The 12,823-nt window shown below is 45.0% G+C and overlaps 1 protein-coding gene across 1 annotated transcript in view; it reads right to left on the reverse strand.

Annotated features, from left to right (window-relative positions):
• Positions 1 to 304: 304 nt before the first annotated feature.
• chd6 (chromodomain helicase DNA binding protein 6) overlaps positions 305 to 12,823 on the reverse strand; it is a 43,868-nt gene continuing 31,349 nt past the window's right edge. Inside the window, 15 exon segments of the mRNA XM_025059910.1 lie at positions 305 to 3,557; positions 3,653 to 3,757; positions 3,939 to 4,079; positions 4,372 to 4,608; positions 4,822 to 5,451; positions 6,380 to 6,649; positions 7,036 to 7,187; positions 7,264 to 8,697; positions 8,839 to 9,160; positions 9,237 to 9,488; positions 9,895 to 10,680; positions 10,961 to 11,058; positions 11,626 to 11,834; positions 12,074 to 12,449; positions 12,577 to 12,634. Of these exon segments, the coding sequence (XP_024915678.1) occupies positions 2,331 to 3,557; positions 3,653 to 3,757; positions 3,939 to 4,079; positions 4,372 to 4,608; positions 4,822 to 5,451; positions 6,380 to 6,649; positions 7,036 to 7,187; positions 7,264 to 8,697; positions 8,839 to 9,160; positions 9,237 to 9,488; positions 9,895 to 10,680; positions 10,961 to 11,058; positions 11,626 to 11,834; positions 12,074 to 12,449; positions 12,577 to 12,634 (6,297 nt within the window). The 3' untranslated portion in view covers positions 305 to 2,330.

Below are 12,823 nucleotides of genomic sequence, written 5' to 3' on the forward strand. Positions count from 1 at the left end.
AAAATATTCACTTGGCAGCATGTTTCTAATATTTCGTTTACCATGAAACAGTATTGGAGATTAGATTAAATTAAAAACATTTTTTTCACTCACCATCTTAGTATCCGGGAGTTGCCTTTCAGAGAAATCACTTTTTTGTTCTGTCTCCATTTGTGCTTTAAGCCACAATTGATGTGAGGAGTGAACCCTTGACCTTCAACACACGTCACCGAGGCCCAACACGACGGCGACATCGTAGCGTTTCACCTCAGAGGACAGAACGAAACAGAACAGAACATCTGTGGACAAACACCAGCGACGTGAGTAAGGCCTTTGACTTTTTAATAATACAAAAGGAAACAGAGAGAAAAACAGAGTCGTATTTGGTGAAAGTTTGGCAAAAAGAAAAGTCAAATAAATTACACGGAGCCACAAATGTGTGACCAAGGCAACGACGATGGTTTGTTTCGTCTGTCAATGAGAAATGTGACCTGGAGACAGAAACAGAGGCATAACAGAGAAGTGTGTGTGCTCATGCATGCACATGGACAAACGCCACACACACTCACACACACTCACTTCCATATTGTCACACACAGTTTTTTTTCAACACAAAAAAGACACTGTGCAAAAATAATGTTTTCATGTATGAAAACCAAAGGTGTGAGTTTACAAACAGGAACGTCTCTCTCTCTCTCACACACACACACTCACACACACATTTATAAACAGTCACAGACACAGACCCTGTTGTGAATAAAAACCAGCCTCTTGCATCCATCAAATGTACAGTACCTACAGAAACACTGGGACCAACCTCATGTTGAACCTCCTCAAATATGTCAAGTATTTTTTTTTCTTTTTTTTTGCAAAAAAAGAAAAGAGCCAAAAAGATGATAAAAAGAAACGATGCACATACAAAACAGTAATATACAGGGATATAGATTTACACAAGAGTGCGAACTGGTGCCCCCGCCCTCCCCTTCTGTACCTCCTCCTCCCGTGACCTGATCTTCATCATCATTACAAATAACCCAAACACAAACCTTCCCTTTCAGTGGACAGCTGGCACACATGGCACAGACAGTGTTGGAATCTCACAATGGGCAAAAAGGAGAAAATAATAAAAATTAAAATAATTGTTGTGATGGTCAGGTTTTTTTTGTTTGTTTGTTTTTGTTAAAAAAAATGAGCCACTGTTAAACCGAGTCACTAAGTAAATGTGATCTGGAGGGGGAAATAAAAAAAATCCTTTCTTTTTTCTCCATTATCTCTGAACAAAAGCCGCTACAATCTGGCTGCTCCCGCCCCCTGTGGTTGCTTCTTTTTTTACAGCCATCTCCTCAGAGATGTCCTTCCAAAGTGCAATTGTGTCACGATCTGAGAAAAATCGCTTGTTAACTAAAATGATTTGGTTTAAAAAGTGAAAGTTTCCAGTTTTTAAACTGGCTTCACTTCTTACGGAGAACTTTTAGCAGCGTCGGCACAGAAAAGATTGTAGTGAAATTATAATAAAAATAAAATATACATATTATAAACTATTTTGTTCAAATAATAACAGACTAATGGTTTCCCTAATTCAGTTAACAAAAAAATGTGTACTTCTCGACAAAAACGTTCCTGGTTTTTATCATTTGAACAGCTGTGCTGAACTTTTATGTTTTAAAAACACTTTTATGTGAACTCAAAATTGAAGTGTTATGGGTTTGACCAAATTCACACTAAAAGTGTAAAAAAAGAGAAAAACTGTTGTCTTTCTGCTGAACATTATGAAAGTAAAAAAAAAAAAGAATAGTTTAAAATCCTTCCAGGATTGTTGTCTTTCTTCTTGGAAAACCTTGATTGTTGATTGATTGTTTTGACAGTGATGTTTGTAATGAACATTTGTCTCAAGCTTCTCGTGTTTCCCTAAATTTTGTTGAAAAATTAGATGTGATAAAGAGGTGTGACCTGGACTAGTCATGTCCAACCTCAGATCCACAACCTTTGTCCAAACTGATCGTCTTGAACCAGTATGTGTGTGTGTGTGTGTGTGACTCTTGATGTAGAATGAAAGGGGAGAATACACTGAAGAATTTTTTTACACTTGTCTGTATACAAGGAGAGAATGAGGAGGTGGGGTGAGAGTTGGTATTTTAACATGACCAAGTTGATTATATTCATCATCATCATCTTCATCGTCATCATTATTATTAGTCATTGTCATGATAAAAGTCTTTACATGGACATTTACTGACAGACACGGCACAAACTTTACAGTGTTGCTCTGCGGAGTAAAAAGCAACGACGAGGACAGAGGGGGCGCTGTTTGTCTCTCTGTACTCTGCACTTGGTCTCCTCCTGCAGCTCCTCTATGCTTCCTCTTCTTTCAGCTGTCTCTGCTCCTCAGCTTCCTGCTTCTCCTCACTTACTGTTTCCTTGGTTTCTCCCACAGATTCCCCCTCTACTGCCCCCTCAGGGAGATCAAGGGAGTCCAGTCCCTCTGAACGCCCGACCTCTCTGCTCTCTAGCCCAGTCTGGGGTTCTTCAGTCGGAGGCGGGCCTGGGTCCAGAGCCGAGGTAGAGGAGGAAGTGGGGGACGAGGAGACGCTGGGGTGGGAGGTGAAAGTAGCCTTAACTGTACTTTTTATCTCCTCCGAGTCTCCCGTTGCTGATTTCTCTCTCTCCTCCTCTCTCACCCCTTCCTCCCGCCCCTTCTTCCTCCTCCTCTTGGGGCTCCCCGGGGAACCGTCAACAACACCTGGGGGCATGGCAGGCAGCGCCATGATGCCCCCGTGTGGTAAGAACATGTGAGGGTACAATAGACCGTGGGACATTCCTGGGATCAGGAAGGGGTTGAAGGTGAGATGGCTGCTGGTACTGGCTGTGAGATGAGCAGGTCCCAGGTGGGGCCTGGTGGTGGAGGTGCTGATGATTTCTGCCTCCACTCCTCCTGGCCTTTTGCCGACCTCCTCTCCTCCTTTGTCTTCTTGGCTCCTCTCTTTCTCGGAGGTGGCTCCTTCTCTCTCTGCAGGTGTGGTAGATGAAGGGCTGGCTGCCTCTGATGTCGGTGCTGCTGTCGTCGTCATGGTAACCTTAGACCCAGACACTACAGAGGAAGAGGATGTGGATGAGGCGGAAGAGGCGCTAGTGTGTGGAGGAGGAGGTGGAGTGTGTGCCATCATTGCACCAACGCTGAACAAAGCATGCTGTGAGATGGCACCCCCGTGTGGATGCGGGATGCCGTGCAACATCATAGGCAACATGCTGAGTCCGTTTTTAGCGTCTTCTGCTGACGCTCCTGCTGCTCCCGCCTGGACAGGGAAACCATGAGGAAATCCAGCTGCCATGATTCCAGATATGGGAATGCCCGGAATACCACCACGCAGGTTCTGCATGGCCACCATCGAGTCCATGCTCCCGATTAATCCACCGTTCATAAAGAGGGTGGGGCCAAGGCCGGAGGTGGAGGCATCAGAGACGGGCAGCAGCGGTTTAGGCATCTCATTGCGCGGCCTGCGGCCTCGACGCCGAGCGCTGGGGTCTCGGTTGACGGGTTCAGTCAATATGCGGGAGAACTTTCCCTCAGGAAGAAAACCCTGAACAATATGAAGAAACATAAACGTAAAGTTTAATACATTTATAATTTTTACAAATGAATCAGAAACAAAAAGATGTTGGCGCAGAGACTCACAGAGTGTTTGACCACATCAGCCCAGTCTGGAGCTACATAATACTCTGAGTTGGCATCCAACCACCTGGAGAGCTCTTTTATAGCTGGAGCCATGGCGCCACCAAGCTGCAAAGTAGAGAATGAAAACAAAGTTTTATTATTATTTTTTCAGCTTTTACTGAAGCATGGCTGAAGAGGTTACTGCACCACAGCACCACCTAGCTGCAACTGAGACAAAGATTATAATTTTTACTGACTAATTTCCATAGTTATTAAAAGCAGGTTAAGTGACCGTGAGTGTGTTTACCCGTCGTCCCGTTCCTCGGTGCACGACAGGAACCCTCTCCTCCCCGGTCAGAGTGCTGATGTCCAGCTTGGTGGGGTCTTTACAGCGATGTCTCCGTTGTTTAGGACGCTCCATGAAGCCATGTAAAAGGCCTGCTCCAGACTGTAGGGGGAGTCAGTAAGATAAAGATTCAATCAAACACAGAAACGAATGTAATGCTGTGAGAAACTTAACTGTCAAAACACATATATGTGGTTTGAAAGATGTTTCAATAAAATGAACGGCACAGTGTGGTCGGTAACTACAGTTTGTCTGAATAAGATCAGGACTAACAACTAAGGAGGAGCAGAGTCCTCGGGAGGTTTTTGGGAACTCCTTGAAGACTAGTCAACTCTCCAACCAAGCCTGTACAAAAAGGCAGTAAAGACAGTGAACAAAACCATCAATTACGCACGTGAGCAAACGCGGGCAGGTCCATGCTGTAGCTTGGATTCTGCCTAAGCCACTCCATCAGACCTTTGCTGGCGGCCTCTCGGTCGATGGCTACAATCTCTGGCTGCGGAGGCGTTTGTGTTGGAGTGGGAGTAGAAGAAGAGGATGGAGTGGGTGGACCTACAGGTCTCTCTGAAGGTGAGGGAGACGGCGAGGAGGTAGAGGAGACAGAGGAGTGACTGATCACCTCCATCCGGCCCTGCAGGTGAGACGAAGAACAACACACACACACACAGAGATGCAGGGATTTTAACACTTGGATAAGAGAGAACAGCGCTACCTTTCTCCTAAAATGTTCCTGTTCAGTTAAAAAGACTTTTCCCCATTAAGTGCAGCTTCTCTCTCTTTCAGGATGAAGCACAAACAGTTTAAACTGGCCTCACACTGTGAAGGCCCTCCTCCCTCCACCCACCTGTGTCTCAGGAACGTGCAGTCCTCGGCTCTTGGTGAACTCAGAATAGAGTGCTTCCACGTTTCTTCTCCTTCCTCCTCTCCTTCTCCTCAAGGAGTCATCTCCCCTCAGGCTCCCATTAACTATTTGCCCCGTTACAGGATGGATTAGCCCCGCCTGCAGTATCCCTGCCATGTCAATTCCCACTGAACCAGGCAGTGGTGCAGTGATGGGAGGTAGCGGAGGCAGCTTGTGACCGCTGCCAGAATCACCTCCTGGTGCAACCACCGGCTCAGCAGACCCAGAGCCACTGGTAGTGCTTATTTCTGTAGACGACTTAGTTAGATCAATGGCTGCTTCTTGCCAACCGTTGATCAACATGGCACCAGAGCGATGAGAAGGCGGAGCCACCACCGGCCCCTTCTCACCACTGGAGCTGGCAGCAGCAGCAGCTGTGTGGCCGGGCGGGGCTGACTTCCCAGCTAAAGCCTTGGCAGCAGCTGCAACAGCCTCGTAGTCAAAAGACCTGCGACCTCCTCCTGCACGTTTGAGCTCAGGAAGGAAAGGAGGAGCCACGAGTCTCTCCTGTAAGAGAGGCAAGGAGGTGAGGCGCCAAGCTCCGCGCCCACACGCGCTGCCCCGTGGCATGTACTGTCAGGGTGGATAGGGTGGGTGAGGGGTAGACAAGGATGGGAGAAAGATGAATGCTTTAATAAACACACACGTGGACCGAGACAAAACAGAGTGGAGGCTGAGTGAAAACACACACACAGGCACGCACACCCAAAAACACACACACAGGCATGCACACACTTACGTATACTGGCAGGTCAATATGTACTTTTTAGTTACCACAAAAATAAGGTAAATAACGAGTTTACAAACCTTAACACAGTGTTGATTAATGTGTGAATGTGACTTTAAAAACCTTTACTATTTTATTTATTCTCTTTTTTGCTTATTGTCAAAAGAGTCAGGACTAACATTAATTGTTAATTATTGTTTAGTATCATAATTTTGAATCATCAATCCCTCAATAAAATGTCTAAAGAATTAAATCAATTAAAATATTTAATCATGGTAAACTGCATGTTCATCCATAGTTAACTCATCTGTTCTTTTTATACCAAAAATAAGTTGAACTGTCAGTTTGATAGTTCAAATGAAAAATAAAAATCATTTAGTATTTGAAGCTAAAGTTTTAAGGTTTTGACTTGACTTTTTGCCATCCTAAAATGTAGGCTGTTCTACTGGGCCGCTTCCTAATTCCCTAATTTACTACCAGACCCTGGGTGACATTTTCAATAATGTGTCTTACCTTGTGAGTATCATGTTAACCTTGGTAAAATTTGTATAAAAGTAATATGAATATATAACTTTACATTGAGTAACAACAAAACGAAACTGTGTCACCTCTTCATTATGACGTAGAATTTAAACTAAAACCGGTTTAGACCTGAGATAATCTGTGTCAGACAGTGGATATCAATGTAGACAGATGACACATACATAAATATGCACAAAAATGTGGGAGTCCGTCAGCTGGTGCATCAGTTCTAAGCTACTGTTATGTTCTCACCTTGGGTATTCTAGTGAGAGGAGGCGGGATGGAGAAGCCCAGTCCAGGAGTGGTCTGCTGAACTCGAGCCTGCCCCGTGATGGAGGAGGCTGAAGTGGAGGGGAGGAATCCTGTCCGTTGGTGGTGGTGGTGATGCTGGGCTAAGCTGTTGGAAAGACAGGGGTTCGTGGGCAGGGAGCCCAGTGAGTCGTGCTGCTCCCCAGGACAAGGCCACTTCCCCTTCAGGATGGCGTGGCATATGTTGTCCAGGCGGTTGATGATCACACGGTCCTGTGGGAGAGGGGCAAGGGAGGTTGAGTAAGTTACTGACTTAACTGACACTTGAGATCTTGGTCTCATTTATTTGATTTGATTAAGTGCCTTAAACCAAGTTTGTTTTCATTTTTATTTTACTTATTTTAACTTGTTTTGACTGTTTTATTTTTGCCTGTGAGACTTATGTCTTTAATGACTTCCATAATACATACATAATTTGACATTTTCCATGATAACTTTAAACCCATAAGTTTAAACTGCTAAGAAGTTACCATATCATATTTGTGAGGCTAATTGTTAGAATGCTATACAGATGACAGTGGTATTCATTTCTCTGTATAACGCTGTCATCCATTTAAGCCTTAACATTCATTTCAGAGGACGAAGCTGACAATACAAACCTTTGGCCACTCTGAGAAGGAGTAAAGTGCTTTCTCCTGCAAGAGTTGTGCGATGGTCGGCTCCCTGGCATCATGGAGGCCATCAGGGATCTCACATATGGAAATGGGAGACCTGAACCTGGAGCTGTCTGCGTAACCTTCCACCAGAGGCACTAATAAAATAGAATGATGGTTTTATGTTGTGAATCTATTAAAGCATTTACTGAATTCTTTAAAAAACACCCGTACCTGAGGTCACCGGACTCTCCTCCTTCACCTGTCCTTTCTCCACCAGGCTCTCTGAGGAGTCAACCAGCCCATCCGTCTGCTCAAGCTTCGGGGTGAGGACGGTGCTGTCGGCCTCCAACAGCTCCTGCTTCAACTCAGTTTTTATTCCAGTTGGAGTTGAAAAATCCAGCGGGCCTGACTTGGCCTCAGGTTTGACCTCAGAGCTGTCTGGGTAGGCTGCGAACTCCAGACCTTCTGGTTTGGTGTCAGATTTGATGGAGTCATGAAAAGCTGTGTTGATAAAACCTTCTGGTTTTGCCTCATTTTTAAATTTTGGTCCACGTGGATATGCAGTGAAGCACAGAGCCACTGGTTTGGCCTCAGATTTGACTTCAGATCCATCTGAGAAGGATGCAAACTGAAGAACCTCTGCTTTACTGTCTAAGTTCTCTGATTTAATGTGAAGGCTCAGATCTTCAGGTTTGCACTCCAGTTCTTCTTCTCTCAGAGGATAATCTATCTGCTCACCTTTGGTCACCAGGTCGTCTGTCCGTTGGGGGTCAAAAAGAGGTTTTTCATGTTTGACTACAGAGCTGTCAGGGTACATGGGCAACGCTTCTTCAACATTCTCCATCTTGGTCTCCTCTAACTTGATTGGTAGATCTGCTGGCAGTGGTTTCTGCTCTAGGTCAGGTTCTGGTGAAGGTAGAGGAACACATAGATCAGAGGGTTTTGAGTCGCTGACGATCTCAGATAAATCACAGGCAACTATAATTTCATTCTGTTGAAGATTGTCGTTGTTGACCTCAACATGCAGGATTGTCTGAGCTTTATTCTTGCAATCTTCACCTGAATTTGGATCAGTGACACCGTCAGTTTTGTCCTCTCCTCCACCGCTCTGTGTGAAGATCTCATCAGGCTTCGATACAAATGTCACAGTTGAGAAAGAAGCAGGAAGTCCAGAGGAAGATTGAGTACATTCAGAGTAAATGTCCAGATCCATGTGACCATCTTTGGCATTGGAATCTTTCATCTCCATTTCAACACCTGACTGACCCAGTGGCACTTCCGTCAGAGGGACGTGATCCATCTGACCTTCAACCACTTCATCCAGCTGATCTGAAAGCTCTGAGTGCTCCATTAAATCATCCCCACTGGACCGTTCCACAGCGGTTCTCACTTGAAGAAACTCTCCAGATTCTGTAGAGTTTTCCACCGTGGTTGCGTCATCCGTCTGGTACATGATCATCCTGTCCTCCTCTTCTCCGGGATCTTCAATCGCCGCTGGGCACTGATCCATCTTCCCGAGATAATGATGCACATCTTGGGAAAAGTCTGTCTTTTGTTCTCCTTGTTCTGTGGATTTCTGATGCCCTGAGACCTCCATCTTCTCTTCCTGTTCCTGCAGACCCTCACTCTGGTCCAGGTGTGGGTTCAGTTCTTCCAAATTTTCATCTACAAAGACAGATTTAGTCAGATTATAAACATTCCAAAGTTGTTGAAACTGGTACGTAAAATACATTTCCTATATTTAACATCTTTTTAAAAGACAGTTAAAATCCTTAAAATGACTACAGTCTTTTTTTCCCATCATACCTTGGTATGCGTCGTGTTGCTCTTTCTCCAAACCTTGACTGCCTAGTTTTTGAACACTGTGCTCCATGCTCTCCTCCCTGAACTCTCCATCCTCCTCTTCTTCCTTGTCATCAAACTGGAACCCAGCTCCTCTTTCCTGGTCCTCCTCCTCATCCACCGGATTGGACAGGCTCTCAGTGACGTCAGACTGAACCAGCCTGTCCTGAGGATCGTGCGTGGTGATATCAGACAGAGAGAAAGGAGGAGGGGGAACGTAAGGAGGAGGGGGGCTGGCTGACAGGTCTGTCTGATCTGCACTGGGTTCCTCACTCACACCAATGTCCTGGACAGAAAACAGAGTCGTAGGTGAGTGTGGAACTGACGTGATATAACAGTGTCTCCACCTGAACAAGACTGACCTTGAAGAGCATGTAACTCGAGGACAGTGGCTCAACAGAATCTCCTGCTGATGGGTGGGAGGGGGAGGAAGGTGGGAGACCCAAACATTCCTCCAGAGTTCCTCCTTCTTCCCCTTCCCTGTCTCTGCCCTGTGCCTCCTCATCCTCCTCCTCCAGGAAACCAGTCTCCAGAGCAGAGGGGCCAAGGATGGGGTCAGACTCATTGAACATGTGGTGAGCAGGACTGGAGTGGTCAGTACCATCCCATGGAGCCTAAAAACACAATTACATTACTATGGAATGTAAGGATACAGATAACAGCATTAGTACTGATGGGATACTTTCAAATATATGTACTCAAGAACATCAGCTAGTTACTGGTCAGCCAGTGAGATGTGTTGTTTTACCTCAGTGTAACAACATCAGTTTGTAGGAATTTAAGCAGCTTTTTTTAACATACAATTTTGTCTGCATTTTAAATTTTAATAGACTGATAGAATAAAAAACAGTTTGCAATTAACACACATAATTAATAAATGCTGGTCAAGTCAAAAAATCTCAATATATATTTATATTTTCCATGCCAGAGAGAAAAAAACGTAACAATTCTTGTAAACCAGTTATTGTCTTATTGTAAAAAACACCAGCTCATTATTTTACAGGAACAAACAGTAAATACCTGTAACCTGTCCAGTTCCACCGACGGTGCCATCAGCCCAGTCTCCTCAGACGAGCCCTGCTCCCCCACCAGGACATCACTCCTCAGTTTAGAGTCCAGATCGGTTCCTCCTACACCGTACGAGTTCAGCATGCTTTGACCTCCTGCTGCCGAGTTAAAGGGGAAACCGTTGAGAGCGTCTTTGGACGTCTTCCCTCCATGGAGGGGGTCGGTGGACATGTCGTGCTGCAGAGAACTCAGCTCCAAGGGATCCTCCAGGTGAGGACTGTCCAGGAAATCTCTCCGTGATCCAGATACTATTCCCAGGCTTGGAGATGCAGAATCGCTGGTGTCCAGAGGTGGAGGCTGAAGGTGTGGGTGAGAGGAGCAGGTAGAAGGAGGTGGAGGCACAATGTGATGCTGCGGGTGGTGGGAAGACTGGTGAGGGTATTCTGGAGGCTGGGGTGAGTGCTGACTAAGGCCCGAATCGTACAGACAGCAGTGAGGGTGGGACAGAGATGTGTGAGACAAGGAGGAGGACAGGGAGCCAGAATGAGGAGCCAGGGACGAGTGGTGATGAGACTGAGGGTGAATATGAGGGTGCTGGCCCCTGACGTAGTTCCTGTGAGCCTCCAGGAAGCTCAGCTGGGGGTCATTGAGGATGTAAAAGTCTGTTCGACTCAAACCATGGTGTGCTGCCCCCAAAAGGAGGTCACGGTCGTGCTTGCACGTCTCCCACCACACTGGGAGGTACAGGGAGGGACGGCAGAGCTGGAGGCGGGCTGAAAGTAATGGGTGACGGAGAACCTGAGAGGTGGAGGAAGAAAAAGGGAAAGGACTCACATTAAGAGATAAAATATAAACTGATAGTTAACTGTTTAACTACCTTTATAACAACAATACCAACTAAAGAGTCTAGACCAATGAAATACATTATAACATAAGTGTCGAGAGACAAAAGTTTTAGGAAAATAAAATATGTTTTTGAAGATTTGATTTAACCAAAAGAAAAAATCCGTTCAATACATTCAACATAAACACCTCACAGCAGAGGACTGTGTAAATTCCTCTCTTCAAAGTTCTTCACCTGTTCTCGGATTTTGCGCAGCAGCTCAATCCTGTACAAAGTCCGCGCTGCTCTCTCTTCTGTCAGAGGTTCAACCAACAGTGTGGGATCCACCAACCCTGGTGTGAGAAGATGTTCATTATTAGCCTTCATCAAAAAACGGTCAACACTAGGAAGACAATTAGATCTGCAGGTGAAGAAGTGGACCAGTGGTTTAAAGATCGGTTGTGGTTTGAATGTCGGCCCCTGCAGTGCTAGAGTGTGTGTAGGAATCACCAGTTCTATCAGGTATTTTGCTGAGAGCAGTTGAAGTTTGATTGTAGTTAAAATCAAAAGGACACATTTTGTTGTATACTCCATTAGACCTTTAACCACTAGGCCACGGGCTACCTCAAACTCAAATTATTTATTTTAAACTTGAACACCAATGAGCTCTAAATGTAATTATCTTTTTCAAGATTTGTTAAACATGCTGTTCTTTTTTTAATTGTGTATAATCTATATTGTAATGTTCCTTCTGTTCATTCTGTCTGTAAAGAATAATCGCATCTTGAACATAAAGTCATGGAAACACTACAAATATTGGACAGACAAAGAACAACAGCAGGTCATATCCACTGTCATGTCTCATGTCTCTGTCTCTCAGTATCTGACAGAATCCGTCCTTCAGTACTTGGTAACACTACCTTCTTCCTTCCTCGGGGGCAGCTTACAGGCCGTCCTGCACATGTTGACAAAGGAGTTGAAATATCTCTCCAGACTCTCGTCCGTCTTCCGCTCCAGTCGTGCCAATGCTCTGAACTGGGACCAGTCAAAGGTTTTCCTCTCTGGGTCATAAACCACCCCGAACGACGACACAGTGCGGTAAAAGTCTGCTTGCTCTCGACGAGTCCATCTGAGGAGAAATGAAACCATTGTATAAAACACTGATAATCGGCATACAATATGTTAAAATGTAATAAAAAATGATTTTATCTACAAGAGAAATGCAGTTCAATTGTCCTTAGTTTGATTTCATAGATCAGTTACCAATCTTGCAGCTGCCCTGATTTAAATCCTGTTGTACAATTTTACTTAATAACAGATAAAATATAATATTTGGTTTTTACAGTAAGAGCATCTCAGCACTGTTACCTTCTCTGCCACTCCAGAAACAGCGGATCATTTTCTGCGCTGACCACAGAGCACCTCCTCAGCTCCTCACTCAGCTGCCACTGCTGTGATCCACCAGCGTGGTGACTGTGCGAGGCGCCGCCTCCAGCCATCCCCATGCTGACGAGGTTGTCGTGAAGCAGGAAGTCGTTCCTGAGCAGAGGTTCTCGCCGCAGCGTGAATCTCTGGTAGGCGGTGATGAGCCGACGTACACGTGCCGTTAAAGCGGGGCCACTGGGCCAGACGGGTCGGGCCTGGACCACATGCAGCGATGCCACGCCTGTTCCTGTTCCTGTTGTTGTGGTCGTTGTGACAAGCGTTCCGTTCTGAATGCGGATGTCAGTGGAAGACTGGGAGTCTGTGGAATAATTAACATCAGAGTGAATAATTAACATCAGAGTAACGGGAATCATTCACAGGTTCTTCTACAAACGAGCTAAATGTTTAAATACATCTCTACATCACTGAAGAATTGTGGGTCTCACCTGGACCTGTGCTGTCTGGTTTGTCTGTGGTCTCAGTGCTGGAGCAGGTTTCCTCCCCCTGATCATTGAAAACAAACATGCATATAGTAAAAAAATCACAGTAAAGACATACATATTGAAAGTACTCTCTGTAAAAACTATAACTATATATATATATCTATATATATGTACATATATGTATCTATATATATATATACTGTACATGTATATATATATATATATACATATATATGTATCTATATATATA

This window comes from Cynoglossus semilaevis, chromosome 11 (assembly GCF_000523025.1).
Source record: "Cynoglossus semilaevis isolate Cse_v1.0 chromosome 11, Cse_v1.0, whole genome shotgun sequence".
Lineage (NCBI taxonomy): Eukaryota > Metazoa > Chordata > Actinopteri > Pleuronectiformes > Cynoglossidae > Cynoglossus > Cynoglossus semilaevis.